We start from the raw sequence: 20681 nt of genomic DNA, 5'->3' as shown, positions 1-20681 counted from the left end.
AGTGCTAAACACCAGTCGCTGTTTTAGGTCCAAACGGCTTTTGTTGTCCGTGACTTTAAATGATATTTTTCTTTTTGGGGCTCTGGTAATTTGTCCTGAAGTTGAAGCGGTAGTACCTGACTGTTTCTCTTGCTCTGTTATTGAGCCACGGACCTCTCACACCAGTGGTGTTCTGTTGCTAAGTGCACAAGTGTGTAAGAAATGTAGGATGTAGGGAAGTGTGGAAAAGCTGCGGTTTGATGAGGCCGACAACCAGATGGTCCAATAGCTGCTTTTGGTCCAAAACAAGTTGTTGGCGGAGGATTTTAGACAAATGCGAGAGAGCCATTATGCTATTTATTTATTTCTATTGTCTACACAATGTAGTTATAGCTATACTACATTAGAAGGCTGTAAAGAGACATGACAAACTGTTTTAAGGTCATTTGTGTTCCCATTTTGCTATTGCAGCTTTAAGTTCAGAATCTGGACTGGAACCAGCATTAAAGTTAGGTTGACCAATCAACACAAGAACTAACTTAGTGTGTAACATCAAATGCTAGTGGTACAAGATTAGCTGGTGGTAGGGTGAAAGGTCAATTTGTCATAACAGAAAAGAGGATTTGGAGTGCGCAGTTCTCATCTCTGTCAAGGTGGATTTCTCATTGGTGCCTAACCTTTGGTGAACTGGTATACTGGTGACCTGGCAGCTTAAGACCTTGAACATGCCTATCTGGGACCACTGACACCTTGCAAATCCACAGGAGTTAAATAATCTGCTATTTATAAATTAGCTGGAACATAATTCCCACCCAGAGACTAAAGTTCCTTTCTTCAGCTTGATGGATGGCAATAATGAGCTGGTTTGTAAATTGCCAACCAAAACAACAAAAACAAGTTATTTCTCACTCCTTGTGGTCACTAACTGGTTTGTGTTTTCTTCTGCTTATAGTGTGACCATTAGTTTTCTTTGTTGTATGTGTGGTTCCTTTATCCTTCTTGCCAAAAATGGGTGTTGCTTGTTAATGTTCCTTGTCTAATATATTTCAAAAGATTTCTGAACGAGAAAAAAAAAAAAGAATATTACTTCTTGTAGATAACTAGCCTAGTGAACTAGACCAAATTCTTGCTTTGCAATGTTTGGTCTAGGCATGCTCCATTGGAACCTCAGCAGCTCCTACCTGGACTCAGGCTAGCCAATCACAGCTCTCTAGAGGGGTTTCAAACACATCAAGAGCTGTGATTGGTCCATAATGGTGGGCCAATCCTAGTGCTCTATCTGCTTAGTGAACAAATCACAGAGCTTTATCCGCTTTATGGGCCAATCAGGGCACTCTATATGCCTGGTGGGTGGGATGATGCAACAGAGTGAAGCAAGAGTATGTCACATTCATTGTCCAGTGGAATGCGGAGATCATTTGAAAGACAACGGTAGAACCCGCCCCACAACTGAGAGCCGTCAATGGAGCGTTGCCAGACTAAATAATACATTTATTTAGTCTGGCTTGCCAGGCTAGTAGATAACTTGTTAAAAGACCCAGTCTCAAAAGTTATATAGCGGTTCACATTAGCACTACTTTACACTAGTGTGGTAATGTAGAATTAACCAGTTCTGTGCAAAGATGTGGTTATTTCCAACTATAAATATCATCAACGTTTTAGTTGTGCACATTCAGTGCAGCTTATAGCGCTTTGGATAGAACATAATATTAATTCTGCTATAATAACCATGGTCTCCTAATTGATGGTGGTGTAGAACAGTAGTGGACTGGCCATCGGGCACACCAGGACACTTCCTGGTGACCTGATTGGTACTGCCGACAGCGATACCAACAGACTAGGAAATTCAGTACCCAGATCTTTGTTGAACATGCTGTTTGTAAACTTGTATGGATTATTGGTTTGTCATTGGGATGTTAGAATGGGACCTGAATGGACCAGCATGAACAAACACTTGTGCTATTCATTCATCACCCCCCTTCATTCCTTCACCTGCACCTCTTGTGTGTTTCACAGGAAAACAAGCTGCGTCATCGCTTCGGTGTCATGGACAATGAAAACGGGCAGCATGCGCCACCTCTGCCCCCCCGTACAAGCTTTGAGAGGACAATCACTGTTGTCCGGGGCAACCGTAGCCTTGGTATGTTCTCCGTCTTTCTCATGGTGATGGTGTCTTGGTGTGTGTACATCGCGGGCATGGCAATGATGACGCTAATAGGAGGTGCTGATGACGACTGCCCTGAAGAGGAGTGGTGACATGATGCGCCTCTCGTACCTGAGAGGACATCATTTGTGTGTGTGTGTGTGTGTGTGTGTGTGTGTGTGTGTGTGTGTGTGTGTGTGTGTGTGTGTGTGTGTGAGAGAGAGAGAGAGAGAGAGAGAGAGAGAGAGAGAGAGAGAGAGAGAGAGAGAGAGAGAGGAGGGGGGGGTTAAACTATTTATCTAGGTCACAATGTCACAGCATTCTTTGACTTCATCCATTTTAAAATGGTCTGGATCATCTTGCCGGGATATTCCATGAAGTGTTATCTTCCGGAAAATAGCACACATAAGGTTCGTAGGTTTTTGAAGAATTTTCAAAAAGATTTTTGAAAAACAAAAAGTGGCATGCAAAAGTTTGGGCACCTTTGATTCAAAGGTCAGAGTAAAAATCTTTGAAATGTGTCTAGTTTGTTTTCCCACAATAATATAAAAGGGGAAATAAAGATTGTGCATCAAACATGTGCAAAGGCATTTCAGTTAACTCTTTTCATTCCTAGTTGGGATGATCGTTACCCATTCTGCACCCATTATCTCTATCATCTCTAACAGGGAAGTGAGACAAATAGCTGAGATCTTTAAGAATATGTCCCTGTGGGCCTCCGTACAGCTTGTTGCAACAGGTGGGGAAGAGGAAAGCATGACTTTCTACTCCATGTGATTAGAGGAAATAGTGAAGGAAACCGTGCACGGTCTCTGCAACTCATTTCAATGTACTAAAGGCAGGAAAGGGATAGCAAAACAAGTTAGTGGTCTTGTCATCATGACTTTTTCATACCTTGGAACTGAAGAAATGTCCACTGCACATGTTCAGTCTCTAAACCAGGCGTGGGGAACCCTGGTCCTCGAGGGCCGGTATCCTGCACATCTTTGCCGGTATCCTGCACATCTTTGCACCAACACTTCTGATTCAGTGGTTGATTCACCTGTGCAGCAGCTCATCAGGTTCTGCAGAAGCCTGTTAATCCCCTGCTGATTGTAATCAGATGTGTTGGAGCAGGGTTGAAACTAAAATATGCTGGATTCCGGCCCTCGATGTACCAGGGTTCCCCACCCCTGCTCTAAACCTTAAGAATCAGTTTTAACTTTTTAAGTTTGCAGGATATGTTTGCAAGCACGAAGCTTGTTTTGATTTGGTTTATCAAGGACACATGAAAGTCTTAAAGAATGATGAAACCCAATGATGGTGAATAGTTGTAGTTACATTTTTTAATTTTATTTTAAATGGTACTACAATTTCCCTGCATGAAACATTTAGATTGCATAGTTGTAACACTCTCCACATTACACTTACAAGATAAACATAATAAAATAGATACTAAAATGCTATTTTTTATCATGTATCCATCGATCCAATTTTCTTTATTTTGATTAGGAGGGAGCAACAGAACCAACAAGTTCAGTAGACCAAAAGAAACAAAGGTGAACCAAAGGGGTTCAAATGAAGGCAACTGGACTTCTTTGGTTTCTTGAAGATGTATCACTTCTCATTTGAAGAGCTTTGTCAATTCTGACTGAAATATGGGAGAGTCAGTCTTATAAACTGTAGCTATTGCAGCTCAGTGAGCTGAAACTACCATCAAATACCCCTCCTCACTCCCTTCTGATGAGTTGTTGAAGTTGTTTAGGCTTCTTTTGTGGGAATTGATTAGATGCAGGAGGGTGTGACCTAGACTGAAACTGTTTTGGACTTGGGTTTAAAGCTGCATTGTAAGCCTCAGGCTTCACATGTTCAGCACCTACAATGCCAGCCTGGTAAGCCATCCTATACATGTGAATGCATCGTCTGGCCAGGGATATTGACGGCTTTCAGTTGTGGAGCGGGATCTAAGGATGTCTCTCAAACTGTTTCCGCATGCTAATGTATGACAGTGTGTGGTAGTCACTGCTACAGAAGTGGGTCAACAAGGCAGTCCACCACACTCCATCAAGAAAATGTAGTACACCATTTTTCTAAATGAATTTGAGTACCTCTATCTGCTCTTGACTCAAAGAAAAGCCCAAGTCAAAATAGGCTAAGCTGATGCCAAAGTAATTTCAAAAGAGCCGTCGCCATCTTATGTTTATTATGTTGATGTTTATTTATTTGGCAGACGCTTTTATCCAAAATGACTTACAATTTATAACCTATATGGTATGTTGTGATCTGTGGGGGAAACCGGAGTACCCGGAGGAAACCCACGCATGCATGGGGAGAACACGCAACTCTACGCAGAAAGGCCACAGCCGAGTTTCGAACCTGCGACCTTCGTGCTGTGAGGCAACAGTGCTAACCACTGCACCACCATGCAGCCCATCTTTGCTTTTTCAGTAACATCTATAAAATAAACATGCTGTGATTAGACAGCCACAATACTGGCTGGGATTGCTAGACCAACATCCATCCATCCATTTTCTGGGCCCGCTCTGTCTGCGCGGGGTTGCGGGGGGGTGGGGGGGTGGGGGGGGGGGGGGGCTATCTCCAGCAGTCAACGGGCAATCAGGCGGGGTACAACCTGGGCAGAGAGCCAGTCCATCGCAGGGCAACACAGACACAGGACAAACACTCATGCACACACACACACTAACACCTGAGGACAGTTTAGAAAGACCAATCAACCTAACAGTCATGTTTTTGGACTGTGGGAGGAAGCCGGAGTACCCGGAGAGAACCCACACATGCACAGGGAGAACATGCAAACTCCATGCAGAAAGATCCCAGGCCGGGAAGCGAACCCAGGACCTTCTTGCTGCAAGGCAACCGCTCTAACCACTGCGTCACTGCGCAGCCCCAAAATTATTAAGTTAGGGCAAATGGTGGTTTAGATTTTAGGCTACTACAAAGCAACTTGAAACCTAATTCTAAAACGGTTTCTGTCCAGATCACACCCTCTTGCATCTAATCGGAATCAGAATCAGAATCAACTTTATTGTCAGTGCCCTTGAGTCCAGAAGCACAGAAATGTGTCTCTGCAGTACAACCTGACCAAGGTTACACACACAAAATATGTCTGCTAATAAAAACAACAATTCCCACAAAATACACCCTAACAACAAGGCGTAGGGAGGAGGGGCATTCATAGGTAGTTTCAGCTAATTAAGCAACAATAGACAGCTTCAGTTTGTTAGCTTGACGCTCCCGTATTCCAGTCCAACACATTCTCACACCCCAAGTGTCGAAAAATGACGTGGTGTGACCAAGCACCAAATATGACGGTCAGGGTGCCCCAGCATGTCGGGAGAGGACGCGCAGGGACACGCGTTGTGCCACAGCGTCCGTATCCGACGCTCGCGGTGAGACGGACATTTAACCGACATTTTCTCCTCTAACCTCTTTAACCTTCCCCTCACCCCCATCCTAACCTTATGTTTATGTTTATGTTTATGTATTTAGCAGACACTTTTGTCCAAAGCGACTTACAAGTGATAATCGGCCCATGAGGCTAACAACAACAATAACAACAACATTGACATCAGTCATAGAGAGTAGGGAACAAGGAGTGGACAGTAGAGAGGGGGACGGGTGCAGGGAAGGTGCTAGTTAAGAAGACCCTCTCTGAAGAGCAGGGTCTTCAGGAATTTCTTGAAAATTGAAAAGGAAGCCCCTGTTCTGGTAGTGCTTGGAAGGTCATTCCACATTTGTGGAACGATGCATGAGAAGAGTCTGGATTGTCCTGAGCGTGGTGTAGGCACTGCTAGCCGACGATCCCGTGATGACCGGAGTGGCCGGGCTGAGACGTAAGCCTTTGCAAGAGGATTCAGGTAGATGGGACCATCTCGGACTTTGTATGCTAGTGGTAGCAATTTGAATTTGATGTGTGCTGCTAGCGGTAGCCAGTGGAGCTCAATGAACAGAGGGGTGACGTGTGCTCTTTTTGGCTGATTAAAGACCAGACGCGCCGCTGCGTTCTGGACCATTTGAAGAGGTCTCACAGTACTGCCTTAACCCAGTATGTCTGTGCACATTTACAATTAAGCATGTTTGAGGAACGACAGAACGCGAAACAAAGCTTGGCATGCACAAGCTGCTTAAGGTTAGGATGGGGGTGAGGGGAAGGTTAAATAGCAAGAGGGTAAAGGTCACAAATTGGTCAAATGTTCGTCTCACCGCAGGCGTCGGATACCGATGCTCTGGCACAGAGCGTCCTCTCCCGACACGCTGGGGCACCCTGACCATCATATTTTGACGCTTGGTCACACCGCGTCATTTTTCGACGCTTAGGGTGTGAGAACGCATTGTCCAGTCAGAACTGACAAAGCTTCTCAGATGAAAAGCAAAAAGTCTTGACGAAACCAAAGAAGTCCAGTTGCTTTAAGCTTAGAAATTTTGACTTTTAATTCACTTTAAAGAAATGTCCCCCAATTTGCTAAATACATTTAAATGAATACATTAAATTATTTGCCCAGACTTTTGCAGCACACAGCCAAGTAAATAAGTAAATAATTGCATCCATAGTACTTGAGAAGCACTGCAAGATCCTTTGTGCTTTCTTCTTTAATACAAAGCCACCACGAATGACTCCACCCATTTGTGTCCAGAACAGTGTTGGTTTGTAAAAGACGATCTGAGTTGCTTTTAGAGCAGGATTCAAGGGAAAAAGGTTTGCGGTAGTTAAAGTGGGTCTTTTTTTTTGCCTTGCCTGTATGAAACATGACAATGAGAAGCCTATATAGTCTTTTAGGATTCTTGAAATTTGTGAATCACTTGCTGTAAAGCTACTGCTCTTAAAACGTTTCTATGAAGTGTTATTGAGGTTGGAACATGCTTTAATATTAAAAAAGATAGTTTTAAACTGAATCTACTTAAATTAACTTGAGTGAATGTACTCAAATACTGTCTTGTGGTACTTCAGCACTTTTGGTGTTTATAATATCCTTTATAATTTATTGTGATTTAGTAAAATGTGTGTACTATTCGTCCTTTAAGTCGCAGCGATTGTTTGTCCAGTTGATTGTACTCCAGGCACTATGATTGTATTGCAATTTGAATGTAATAACAAAAGAAACAATAAAATATTTGTTTAAGTAAAATAAGCACAAAGTCATTTTTTGACTAGTTTCAAATTGTGTACAACCATAGTGTTGTGGATGTGCAGTGCTAGTAGATAGCAGTGGTGTTTGCCTTAGACCAGACTGCCTAATGTATCAATGCATTCCCTTTTAGTGTGTGTGTGCATGAGATGTGTGATGCCTGATTTACCTACTTCTGCCTGTTTGCATTAATGAAGTGTTTGTGTAATCCACCTAGTGTCCAAATTAATAATGCCAAAGTCTGGTGTTTGTGCAGTCGGCATGTGTTGCTCCTTAGGTCACCTGTGCCCTTTGCCCTCTGTGGGTGTGACTGAGTTTTTTCAGTGTGTGTGAGCGTGACTGAAGGAGGATGTAAATGTCAGGGATGTGTGTCCGTGTCCGTGTGCTAATCTGCCTGGTGTCTGTCTTGATTATGCTGATTATTGCTGCAGTCAGGTGCTTGTTTGGGCAACTGTCTGTTTGGCATCGAGTCAAAATGGTCTTAGACGACTAGCCAACCCTCCATTCACTCGTGGTTGTGTGTGATGTGTGTACATGTGTGTGTGTGTGTGTGTGTGTGTGTGTGTGTGTACACGTGCATGTGTGTGTGTGTGTGTGCTGCATATTGGCAGGGATGTCGGTGAGCGCTATCAAAGACGGCACAGGCATGCTGGTCCGGAGTTTGGTCCAAGGGGGCTCTGTTTGCCAGGACGGCAGACTGGGGGTGGGTGATGTCATCTTGGCCATCAACGGAGCAGCCACCTCTAATCTGACCAGCACCCAGGCCAGGGCCATGCTACGCAGACACTCTGTCATAGGGCCAGAGATAAGGTGAGGGGATGGTCTCTTACCTGTCGCTTTATAAATAGTAGATAATTCTATTCTGTCTCATAAAAAGGCCCCTTTTATAAAAGCAGTATTTTCTTTTTGGTCTGGAACATGTCGGTGTGTTTTAATACAATGCCAAAGACAATCGACATCAGCAACTGTTGCTGTCCATCAGTTATGAAAGGTTATAATAACAATTACAAACAATTTGGAGGCCATGAATTTACACTGAGAGATAATTTAGAAGTAGAAAATATTTGAAAAGGCTGCCTTCCCAGGAGCGAGAGGGCCGGAGAATTTGCATACAGATTGCATCTAAAAGAACCGCAAGATGAGACCAAATTAGAGATGTTTACACATCACCATATCCAGGAAAAGACAAACACACAATTTCTAAACAAGCACCTCCCACCAACTGTCAGCACGGTGGTGGAGGGTTGATGATTAAAACTCAATGAAGTCACAGCATTGAACTCTGCTTTAGACCAAAAGATGTGAGTCTGTTAAGGCAGCTGAAGTTTGGACCAAACTGGGTCATTAACAAGAAAAATCCTTCCAAATGCATGAACACATGTTCCACAGAATGACTGGAAATCAAAAGAATCACGTGACTGCAATGATTCAGTCAGTCCAGGTGTCAACATGATGAAATGCCGTAGTGTGACCTTACAGACACAGTAAGTAAGAATTTTACTGTCTAATGCAGGGGTCACCAACCTGGTGCCCATGGGCACCAAGATGCCCCCAGGAATCCTGTTGGGTGCCCTCAGGCCTGTTCTAAAAATAGCTAAATTCCTCGCTCCGCAAAGCCAAAATTTTTATTTTCTGCTGCTATTTTTTAAAATCACACTTAATGTGATTTAAAAAATGGGAGCAGAGTTAGCCTTTATAATTACAGGAACTACAGAATAAAGCCACTGAGTTGTACAATGAAGTTTTGGGAAAGAGTGGTGGAAGCTAGACTTTGGTCAGAAGTGACCAGTTGAGTGGCAGTACTGTTTCATATCAAGATAGAGTTCTACTGATGCTATTTTTGCTTTAAGGATGCTGATGGAGAAGTACAGAGAAGGTCAGAAGGATGTGCATCTTTGTAGATTTAGAGAAAATGTATAATGGGATGAGATGAGCTGTGGTGCATGAGAAGGTCTGGAGTGGCAGAGAAGAATGTTACGCTGCTTACACAGTCCACTCCGCATGGCCTGCCCCAGCCTGGTCACGTTTGTTCCACACTGCCTCAGCAACGTGGACTTGATTGAGCACATAGGTGGTCTCTAAAATTGGTGCGAAAAATACAGTACAGACCAAAAGTTTGGACACACCTTCTCGTTTAATGTGTTTTCTTTATTTTCATGACCATGACCATTTACAAAGGGGCCAACAAAGTGCTAAACATCTCTGGGAACTCCTTCAAAACTGTTGGAAAACCATTTCAGGTGACTACCTCTTGAAGCTCATCAAGAGAATGCCAAGGGTGTGCAAAGCAATCTTCAAAGCAAAGGGACGCTATTTTGAAGAGAATAGAATATTGGGAACTAGGAACTTCAGGGTAATTTTACTGGAACTTTGCAGCATGTGTATATCTCCATTTCACTGAGCAAGCAAAAATGACCACTTTCTGGGCCATTTTCAGAACCAACAGAATACCTCGACAAGGGTAGGTATGTGGAATGGCCTGGCTGAGTCACTGAACGGGACTTGTTGTAAACTCATGCTGATTGGTTGGCTGTAATTCAGTTGGAAACGGCATCAGCAGACGTTGCCAAACAACTGGCATCTGTAAACTTGGAAGAACTGCTGGAGAACCAGAATAGAAGAAAAATAATTTTAAATTGCCATTACTAAACTTCCAACATCAAAAAATGCAAAACATGACACTCCCCACAAAGATGGTATCCACAGGGATTTGTTGTCTCACAGAGCACCGCAAAGTTGGTGCTTCTTCACTCACTGCCACGAGAGTTAGCAATGTTGTAAAAGGGCTGCATTTGTTGAGATACAGTGGCTGAGAGAATTGAGTCATCATATCTCTCAGCAATTTTTCACTCTTCCAGACATTTTCCGGAACCCCTATAAGTCACGCCTATCTACTTCTGGACTATGGGTCCCAGGAAATATGAAAAAAAGAATGCAAGTCAATGGAGCTATAAAAGCTATTTTCTGATCCTGTTAGTTATGTTCCCTCAATTCCACATACCATCCATCCATTTTCTTCTGCTTTTCCGGAGTCGGGCCGCGAGGGCAGTAGCCTAAGTCGAGAGGCCCAGACTTCCCTCTCCCCAGCTACTTGGGCCAGCTTCTCCGGGGGAATCCCAAGGCGTTTCCTGGCCAGGTGAGAGACATAGTCCCTCCAAAGTGTCCTGGGTCTCCCTTTAGGCCTCCTACCGGTTGGACGTGCCTGGAAAACCTCACCAGGGAGGCATCCAGAAGGCATCCTTACCAGATGCCCGAGCCACCTCAACTGGCTCCTCTCGATGTGGAAGAGCAACAAATCTACTCCAAGCTCCTCCCAGATGACTGAGCTTCTCACCCTATCTTTAAGGGAGAGCCCAGCAACTCTGCAGAGAAAACTCATTTTGACCGCTTGGATCCGCAATCTCATTCTTTCGGTCACTACCCAAAGTTCGTGACCATAGTTGAGGGTAGGAACGTAGATCGACCGGTAAATTGAGAGTTTCACCTTCTGACTCAGCTCTCTCTTCACCATGACAGATTGGTACAATGCCCGCATCACTGCAGATGCAGCACCAATCCACCTATCGATCTCATGTTATCTTGGACTGGATACATGACAGGATACCACAGAACAGCGCCATGCCCTCTGTTGCCCTGGCGGGGAATTGATTTGCAACATGCCGCACGAGACAGAGAAGAATGAGGGCAAATAGTCTCCATCCGTGCGTGCGTGTATCTCCCTCGTGGAGCTGACGCAGAACTATAAATTAGGCTTTAGACTCCCCATTGTGGAAATATCTCATGTTAGTGGGGGAAAAGGAGCAACCTAGAAGCTGCAGCACCCTTTTGTTTTGGTCTAATATCAGGCAAAGATGGCTAGAGGATAATGTTGAGCTAACAATGCTAAGAGTGAATTAGCAAAAATAGTTGGCTCTTAAATATCTCTAGCTACTTTCTAAATTGCCAACAGCTTGAATTGAAATGTTTTTCTCTACTTATCAACTTACTGTGTATGACTCGTCATCTAGAATCTTCCGGCGCTGATCTGTAACTGGCAGTAGCCACGGCACTCACCAACAGGAGTGAGAGTCACTTGTGTGTTTCGAAAATTGACTGCAGTACCCAAATTTAACCACATGATGTCAGTCTAATTCCATTCTTACACCATGCACGTTTAAAAGAGCCGTTGATATATAAATGCCTTCAAACGTCAGTGAGCAAAAGCAATAGCTGAAGGTGGTTCTACCAGTTATTTATTCTAGGGCAAACAGTTTTCCATGGTGTTTCCATTTTGTATGTTTAATAAATGGTAACCTCACCTACCTCACCTCACCTCACCCACCTTTAACTAATTATTTAGATCTCAGATACACGACTCTGCAAAATAACGGCTGACCAACCTTTTCAACCAATGACCTTAAATTGGCATGCATAGCAACACATTTGTAATATTCATCCTAATTAACAATCTACTAGAAAGTCAAGGCCTCGGATGTTAATGGTTTAAAGACCTTGCTTCTCTGCAGATGTATTCATTTATTTCAGATAATTAAATCTCTGCTCAGTTTGAGCTTAAACCACACCAACTCAGTTACTTAAAACAAGTTTCAATGTTGTTGCAACAGTTCATAGAAAATGAGAAATCTGAACTTTATTGTTATGTATATTAAATTGTTGTTTTTTGGGCGGCCACTGTAGTGGACAGAACATTCAGTAAATAAAACTTAGACAAACGAGAAAGTTTGATGTATTTCAGTTTGATTATTTATTGATTTGATAAATTATGGCAAATGTAGAATCAATGCAGGAAAATGAAAGTTCACTCTAATGCAGGGGTGTCAAACTCATTTTAGCTCAGGGGCCACATTGAGGGAAATCTAGTCCCAAGTGGGCCAGACCGGTAAATTAAAAACAACTTCAGATTGTTTTCTTTGTTTTAATACAATCAATATAAAACAAGGCTGGAGCCTGAGGACAGTGTATCCAAAATAGTACAAGTACAACACCTGATGTGTACTTGAAATTTTGAAAAAAAAAATTCAATCAATAAAAAAAACATTCCTTAGTGATTCAAAGAGCTTACAGATCACATGGCTAGATCAGTTTCCTGCAGCACTTAAAGTATACCGTAAATCCTCTAATACAGGCCCGGGCCTGTATTTGACTCAAGCTCATCAAGCTCCAGGCCTTTATTGGAAGGAGGGCCAGAATTAGAGGCAGGCCTCTATTTCTATTTGAGCGAAATGAACTAATGGTTCGCTGGAGTTTTTGACAATTAAAATTGCGCCCACATTTTCAAAGTTAAACACATTTCTTTTAACAACGGTAGTTTCTGCTTCAGCCCTCTCCCCCCTCCCCCCGCTTCAGCCCTCTCCCCCCTCCCCCAGCGCAGCGGCCGCAAACTCACTGATGCGCCTGTAGCTTCTCTGAGTTCCTGCTGCTCTAAACATTAAAATAATTATTTCATTTTCTGTTCCTCACTTCTGATTACCTTCAATGGTGTCTGTTTGTTGCAACCACCAGGTACAAAAACTAACTTGTTTTTATTTGACTATTTTTCTGTCCTGCCTGTTTATTATCTTCCTGCATCTCCTCTCAATCCTAAAGAAAAACTGCTCCCTGGCTTCATATATATTCACCTTATGAGTTACCTTTGAACTGCAGTTCTAAAAGATCTACCGACCGCAAAAACAGCGCAGTGCTCGCTGCTTGGCGGCCGTATCAGTGATCGGTGCGTCAGAGGACAAGGTGATGCGCGCAGCGCCCCGCTCCACAGCATGCAGCGAAACACATCAGGCGCAAATAAAAGACAGAAAACATTAAAGGAAATGAACTGACATGAACAATCGCGTGTTAAATTTGTTTTTGAGGTGGCGACACCTGATTGTTACTGTGGCCATGCTCAGGACGCAGATCTACTGACCGCAAAAACAGCGGAGCGCTCCCTGCTTGGCGGCCGCATCAGTGATTGGTGCGTCGGAGGACAAGGTGATGCGCCCCGCTCCACAGCAGCGAAACACATCAGGCGCAAATAAAAGACAGAAAACATTAAAGGAAATGAAACTACATGAACGATCGCGTGTCAGTACCGACGCTCTGGCACAGCGCGTTGCCCCCCCACCCCCACCCCCACCCCCAGCGCAGGAGCTTGTCACCTGCTGACAGCAGGCTGCTGTCTTTTCCGAGGGCTGCATCTTGCCAGTCATTATCACGTGACAGCGACTAGTCGACGACAGGCATAAAAAGTCACTATAGAGCGGTGAAGTCGACTAGTTCATGCAACCCCTGCCACTGCTCCCCAGAGTGTTCTGCAGCATAATCAGCACGTTCTCTTTGAACTTCACATCAAATTTTCGCCTCCTCTTCGGCTCCGCACGGTTAAAGTTATCCTCGCGGTCTATCACTGGCAAATCAAAAGTGAGACGATGACACAACCACCCCCCGTACTTGCTTGTTACCACTTTCCACCCGGCCACAATAAGAGACCGGCCATTATTCACCTCCGCCGACACCGGTCAAAATTGGAGACCCGGCCTTTAATTGAATACCAGCCTATATTAGAGGATTTACGGTATTTGACTCATTTTACTTTACATCTTTTAGCTTTCACCAGCACATCAATATCAGAAGTCACATCCTGAGTGGCGGCCAACTTCAGGATGTGATTCAAGTTCTTGTGTGAGCCTTGAGCACAGCTTTGTTTTATTTATACTCATTACAGAGGACACTTGCTCACAAAGATAAGTTTATTTTCACTCTACATTGTAGGACGACGGTGGCACAGGAGTTAAGAGCTCACCCCGTAATCGGAAGGTTGCAGGTTCAAGCCCCGCTCAGTCTGTCGCTGTCGTTGTGTCCTTGGGCAAGATACTTAACCCACCTTGCCTGCTGGTGGTGGTCGGAGGGACCGGTGGCGCTAGTGCTCGGCAGCCTCGCCTCTGTCAGTGCGCCCCAGGGCAGCTCTGGCTACATTGTAGCTCATCCCCACCAGTGTGTGAATGTGTGTGTGAATGGGTGAATGACTGATTGTGTTGTAAAGCGCCTTGGGGGGTTCCAGGACTCTAGAAGGCGCTATATCAAATACAGGCCATTTACCATTTAAAGTATGAAAATAAAGTTTACACAACCATCTCGCGGGCCAGATTTAACCCGCTTGCGAGCCGGATCCGGCCCGCGGGCCGCATATTTGACACCCCTGCTCTAATGATTTATTTGTTTATTGAACCATATAAGGCAGCAAATCCAACACAAATGACTGATCAGTCTCTCATGGTCCTACCAAGTAATGGTGGGGTTGAGGTCTGGACTTTAATCAAAACCTTGCAACAATGCTCAAGCTTCAGTTGTCAGGTTGTTGGACTTCTGATTTTGGATCAATGTCATCTGAGGACAATAAGGGAAAATCACCATACCTCCACCACCGTGCTTGGCATTTGGTCTAAGGTATTTGTTTTTTTTTAATGGGAAGACAGCAACTCATGAAGCTTTTGTTCATTTTGTTAACACACACCCGTGTGCTTCAGACCACCAAACAAGAAAAATCCGGCTTTAATGAAGTGACCTTCACTTGATGGTAATGAGCTAATCTGAGCATTTTAGCAGCACCATTCTGCTTCTATCCTTTTCATTATATTAAAGGTTGCATATAGTTTAGAGATTTTATAGAAGTGTGTCCAGACTTTTACCAAAACGATGTGATGTGGTGTTCTTCTGAGGTATTATTTACAAATAAATTCCATATATTAAGACTTTACCTGCAATGTCACAACCTGTCACACTGACTAAAACTATAGCTCTCAACACAAAACTGTAAAACCTAATTGGTGGTTGAATAACTCAAAGTTGCCGCGTAATGACACGACAAGGTTAAAATCTATACATTTCTAGACATTTATTTCAAGAAAACATATGATATTTAAACTATGTTCACAAACCCAAAAGTATCAGCCCATTACTTTTAGATATGAAGTATTTACACTTTTCCTGCCAAAGTTTTGTCATCAACGCTGGAACTAAACAAAAAATGAAGTAAGAAGAATACTAGATGTAATCATGACTATTTTGTTGATTCAAAGAAGAGATTTTATGTTCATAATAAACATAAAAATGTACCCAGCAGATGGATTGGTATCTCTGCAGAATGTTCATCTCTTTGGTTCTTCATTGCCACCTTTTGCTGTTAAATTTAACTGAAGAAATACAGTCATGTTCAGATTCAGTGATGAAATTTTTAAAGATGGCCTGAAGAAAAATTGTGTATATTGTGACTTGCTCTAACATCAGCAATTATGGCTCCACATGGAGAATACTTGTTTGGCTGATTGGGGATGTGCTTCACCTCCACCATCCCTCTGCCCTGCAAAACACCCACTCACTTTCTCTCAATCTTTAATCCATCCATCTCTCCCTCTCTCATGCTTTTAAATCTGCACACACACACACACACACACACACACACACACACACACACACACACACACACACACACACACACACACACACACACACACACACACACACACACACACACACACACACACACACACACACCCCTCCTCAATGGCCTAACCTCCAAAAACACCTTTTCCCTACTACAGAAAATTTTTCTGAATAATTCATCACTCATCTCACCTTGAACACTGTACTTCTGAATAAAGGAGTGTTTTAAAGAGTCTCTCATGGATGCACTGTGCACAGAATACACACATACACACACACACACACACACACACACTGCCTCCACTTGACAACACTTCAGACAATCTAAGAGCAAGTGGAGGCAGCAGAGTTGCTTTGGCAGCCTCAGAACGAGACACAGAAGAATGAGGGCTTGTCACTACCAAACTGCCTCTTTGAAACAAGACGAGCTGTCCACATGGTTCAGTCCCGGCTCTTTAGTGCAGAAAATCTAAACGTTCAAAATACCATCCTGAGCGCAACAAAGATTCACAGACTTTTTTTAATTTTAATGGATTCCCGCGTCATGTCCTCTAGCAGCGTCACATTGTCTAAATCAAGAAGAGAGAGAGAAAGGAGAGGGCTGGTCTTTGACTATGTAGGTGACATCTTTCACTGACATCACTGCATGAACATGTCTATAATTATGCTAAACAAAAATATTCATCCGTCTAGAATCAGAAAGCACTTTTTTCTAGATGGAGATTGACAGATTAAAGTTGTTTTTCAACAAATGCAGGATAATATAAGCATTCATGACATATAACAGCATTTTATTCTCATTTGCCAAGCATAGATTAATAGAATGGGATTACACAATAAAAAAAAACAGATGAAACTATAAACTGTGGTTCACAGCTTTTGGTTGAAAGTTTTGTGGAAAGATTATAACAAATTCACATCTAATATTTTGTGGATTTCTAACAACTCCTAGTTTTTCTAGCAGCTCTTTGAACAACCTTAGTTTGGAGAAACTGAGATGAGTTCTATTCAGATTGAAAATCTTACTGCTAGTCTGAGGTGGGCCCTTTCCAAACTGAGGCCCTGTCCACACGTAGCCGGGGATCTGCCAAAACGTAGATATTTTTCTACGTTTTGGCCTGTCATCCACACGAAAACTGAGTTTTTTCTCACGAAAACGGATCTTTTTAAAAACTACGGCCAAAGTGAAGATCTGTGTTTTCTCTGTTTTGGGTGTCTGCGTGTGGACAGACAAAACCAGAGTTTTAAGGTCCGCAACGTCACTTTCCGCGACAAAAAACATGCTGACATCACGTGTGCGACCTGTGTTTACACTAGCCGACAGCATGGATGCCCTCAGAGCTGTGCTCGCTTTATCAATTGTCCAAGCACTTTTTGCTTGTTTGTTTTTGCAAGCGGAATTACTGCTCCTTGTGGAAGACCACAGACGAAGGACGAGGTTAAGAACGGGGGAAGTACTGCCACCTACAGGTCTGGCATGTCCTTAACAACGTATTTATCCGGGTACGTGTGGACAGAGTTTTTTTTAAACGAGGTGGTTTGGATGCAAGTTTTTGGAGGGGCGGATATTCGTTTTTAAAAACCCCGGCTATGTGTGGACTAGGCCTGAAACAGTTAAACTGATCTAATGTCATTCCATGTTTATTTACCTAAAACATTGCAGATGTACCTAGCAGTAAAGCTAGAGGTCTCATGTGACTCTTCCAGTTCGAGTTACACATTTTTTACTTAATGAGTTATCTACAGGTGAGAGCTATTCATAACCCTTCCACAGGAATCCACTTCAGAACTGTTTACCATGTAACTACTGAGATGGATAGTGCAAAACTTCAGGTGAAACTAGAGCAATTAGAATAAGGATGACAGAGGACCTTCACCAGCACTTGAATATGGTGCAAATGTCAATTTCAAAAGCCTTGGGCTTCCTGACAGGGTTGCGGAAGGCGCTTTATAAATAAAGCTTTGATTGATTGATGATTGATTGATTGAATTTTTTTCAGTAATTCAGCCTTGACTGAGAGACCATTTAAAGGCTCAGGAACCCTTGGCAGGTGTTTTGGGTTCAGTAGCTGATTAGAGTGTGACACACTGAGATTTTGATTGTGGGCTCAGAGCCGTTTCTTGCTATGCACTGACTACTCAAAGGCACAGGGCCTCCCTAAGTTCCTGCAGTCTACATCCTCATATGAGGATCAAAATAATTTGCCTATATTCTTTAAATGATTAGAAATACCTTATTTGGATATAATAGCAAAATAAGCCACAGTAAGATAAGCTTTGGCTATTTTATGGCACATTTAAGCCAAAACCACTGTCTGTCACACATTAGACGTCCATGGGAAGGCTGTCCAAAGACAGGCAGTGTTGTGCCTGAGCGCGTGCATTGGACTACCGTTCGTGATCTCGTTTGTTTTGGGGTTTTTTGGTGAATGTAGCCTGACGAACGTTAAAGTGAGCATGCTCATTCTGGCGTGTGTGAGCGGTTTTATGAACGGCATTTTCTCGTAGTTCATGAGCTCCAGATCTCCACGGAGCTAAAGCCTAGCTAAAACATCCTGTTAGCCATGGACATAATTTTGGGAGGGACAGGGGGACATGTACCCCACTTTTGAGCCCTGCACTTTTTACCATCCAAAAACAATATTACTTTATATTAAATTGACACTGGTTGAGCTCTAGGACCAAGCGGAAAACAACTGTTTGTGTTGAAGCCTGTTTCCCATTAGAACATACTATAAAGCCCCCCACCCCTCTGTGTCCCCTGCACTCCTAAAGTGAAAATTACGTCCATGCTGTTAGCCATAGACTTTAGAAAAAGTAGACCCTGTAAATGCGGCTGCCATAAGGAGTAACGGTCGGTGCGACGTCCATTCTTTAATGTCTATGCTGGGGAGGACGAACATCATGGTGTGTTCCATGTACCTCGGAAAATGTACAACTGCACATAATGTTGATTTTAGATGCACGCTTATTAGTTCATCTTAACTCATTCACTGCCAGCCGTTTCCTGATCACTAACGGCCTTCGCTGCCAGCGTTTCTCACAGTTTTTACGGTTTTTTAAGAGTCACAGAACGTTGCGTGCTAGCATAGGCGTCATTTTAACCGGGGACACCGGGGACATGTCCCCGGCAAAATTTGTGATTGGAAGCTGTGTCCCCCCCACTTTCAAAAATGCCTGCCGATGAGGATTTTTGTTTTACCAGCTCATATCTTATACCAGGGGTCGGCAACCTGTTCCCATCAAAGAGCCATTATTACCCGTTTCCCACAGTAATTCTGGATGGACCTTAATAAGCAGTGACTAAGTGAAGCAGGCAGGTCGCGCTAGAAAACTTAGTTTAAAAAGACGTCATAAATGTGTTCCCCCATCATTTTTGTTTCTAAAATATGAAGTAAAAACTCACAATTTAATTTTCATTCATTTGTCATTAATATTTAGTCTACACCCGTGCGTTAAGTGGACCATCTTCCAGTAAACGCAAAGCATCCAGCCCACCTCTCCAAATGCGTAAAATGTGCGTCAGCCGCTAGTTAGGCGCGCCATCAGCTGATCAGCCCAGACAAGAGCAGAGCAAATAGAGAAAGAATAGAGGATGATTCTGTCTGGATGTGGATGGAGATTACATTTTACAGCAGCCTGATCATCATTTAAATACGTAAACTATCACCTGGCTTCTAGTCCATGCTATCAGCATTATTTTAATTGGTGTGTGTGTGTGTGTGTGTTTTCCACTTCAAACACTGGTCTAACCAACCAGACCAGCGTGTCCAGTAACATATTAATGTTACAATTAAACAGTTTGACTTCATGTAGGCTAAGAACATTCCACCTGCCGTGGCCCGACCGCTTCTGCTCCACATAAACTTTGTGCGTGATCAAATGTCTCTACGCGTCATGCGTCTCCATATTAGAGACGGGAACAAGCGCTGTTCAGCCAAAGTTTCATAATTTCATAAAAAGAAAATTTTTCCAAGTGACACATCCCTCAGAGAGACCGGGTTTCCAGAACGCTTCAGTGGGAGGAAATCTTATCGCATTTATCCGTCAATATGTGGCAAGGTGGAAAAACGAGGGCCCGGGCGTGATTTGATCCCCAGACTCCCGGGTGAGAGTCATACCCTCTAACCAGTCAGCCAAAGGGACATCCCCTTGGCCAAGTAGCCAGGGCGCATTATCTATCGGGACACTGTGACAGGACACTCACACTGCCACACCTGATTATGAAACTTTGGCTGAATAGTGCTTGTTCCTGTCTCCAATGTGGCGACGCATCCAGGAACCTGTCTGAGGAGAAGCCCAGAATCGGACATCCTCCAGCTCAGAATGCGCCGATATGATTACGCACAAGCGTGACGCGTCAACCCGGTCTCACAGTAAGACCGGGTTGGACCTGTTCAGGTTTACGCAGACAATCTTTACATTTAGAATTGGCATACAGATGTAAAATTAATGCAGTAACATATAAAGCATTTTATTTAAACATCCATTCATTATTTTAAGAGCACAGAGAGCCGCATCAGATGGATGGAAGAGCCGCATGCGGCTCCAGAGCCGCCGACCCCTTTGCTAGCCTACTTTATTGTCCCCAGCAATTTTTAAACCCCACTCAAGTGTATGTTATTGTCCCCAGCAATTCTGGAAACAAACTGATGCCCTTGCGTGCTAGCATGATGTCGATGCCAAAACAACCAAAACAAAGAGGAGACCTCTTACATCAGGAAGAAGCCGCGTTTCGAGCGTTATCCGTTCTTTCATAATCCGTTGTAGAATTGTGATCGGCAGATGCTTTTCCAGTTCGCGCCTCACTTCTTTTACAGGAACGGCCCAAAATGGATGCGTTGCTTCCTGATCATGTGATCTGTGACGTATGCGGATGAAGATCGGCTTCAGGACTGAGATGTTTGTTCTCTCAGCGCAGGGGCTCGTTCCGATGCTCAAACAGTAAAAAAATGCAAATGACGACTTTAGTCGTCAATGGCAGTGAACGACTTAATAAACACGTTTCCACCACA

The 20681-nt window shown here is 43.5% G+C and overlaps 1 protein-coding gene across 4 annotated transcripts in view; it reads left to right on the top strand.

The window, feature by feature from the left end:
- Positions 1–20681, top strand: part of LOC107382178 (multiple PDZ domain protein) — a 98521-nt gene that overhangs the window by 38303 nt on the left and 39537 nt on the right. For all 4 annotated transcript variants that reach the window (XM_054751580.2, XM_054751579.2, XM_054751578.2 and 1 more), the window contains exons 19-20: positions 1996–2119; positions 7860–8058. In XM_054751580.2, the coding sequence (XP_054607555.2) occupies positions 1996–2119; positions 7860–8058 (323 nt within the window). The remainder of the gene's footprint in view (positions 1–1995; positions 2120–7859; positions 8059–20681) is intronic.

Source organism: Nothobranchius furzeri, chromosome 7 (genome assembly GCF_043380555.1).
Source record: "Nothobranchius furzeri strain GRZ-AD chromosome 7, NfurGRZ-RIMD1, whole genome shotgun sequence".
Taxonomy (NCBI): domain Eukaryota; kingdom Metazoa; phylum Chordata; class Actinopteri; order Cyprinodontiformes; family Nothobranchiidae; genus Nothobranchius; species Nothobranchius furzeri.
Note: the sequence above shows the minus strand (reverse complement) of the source record. Positions and strands in the feature narration are given on the sequence as shown.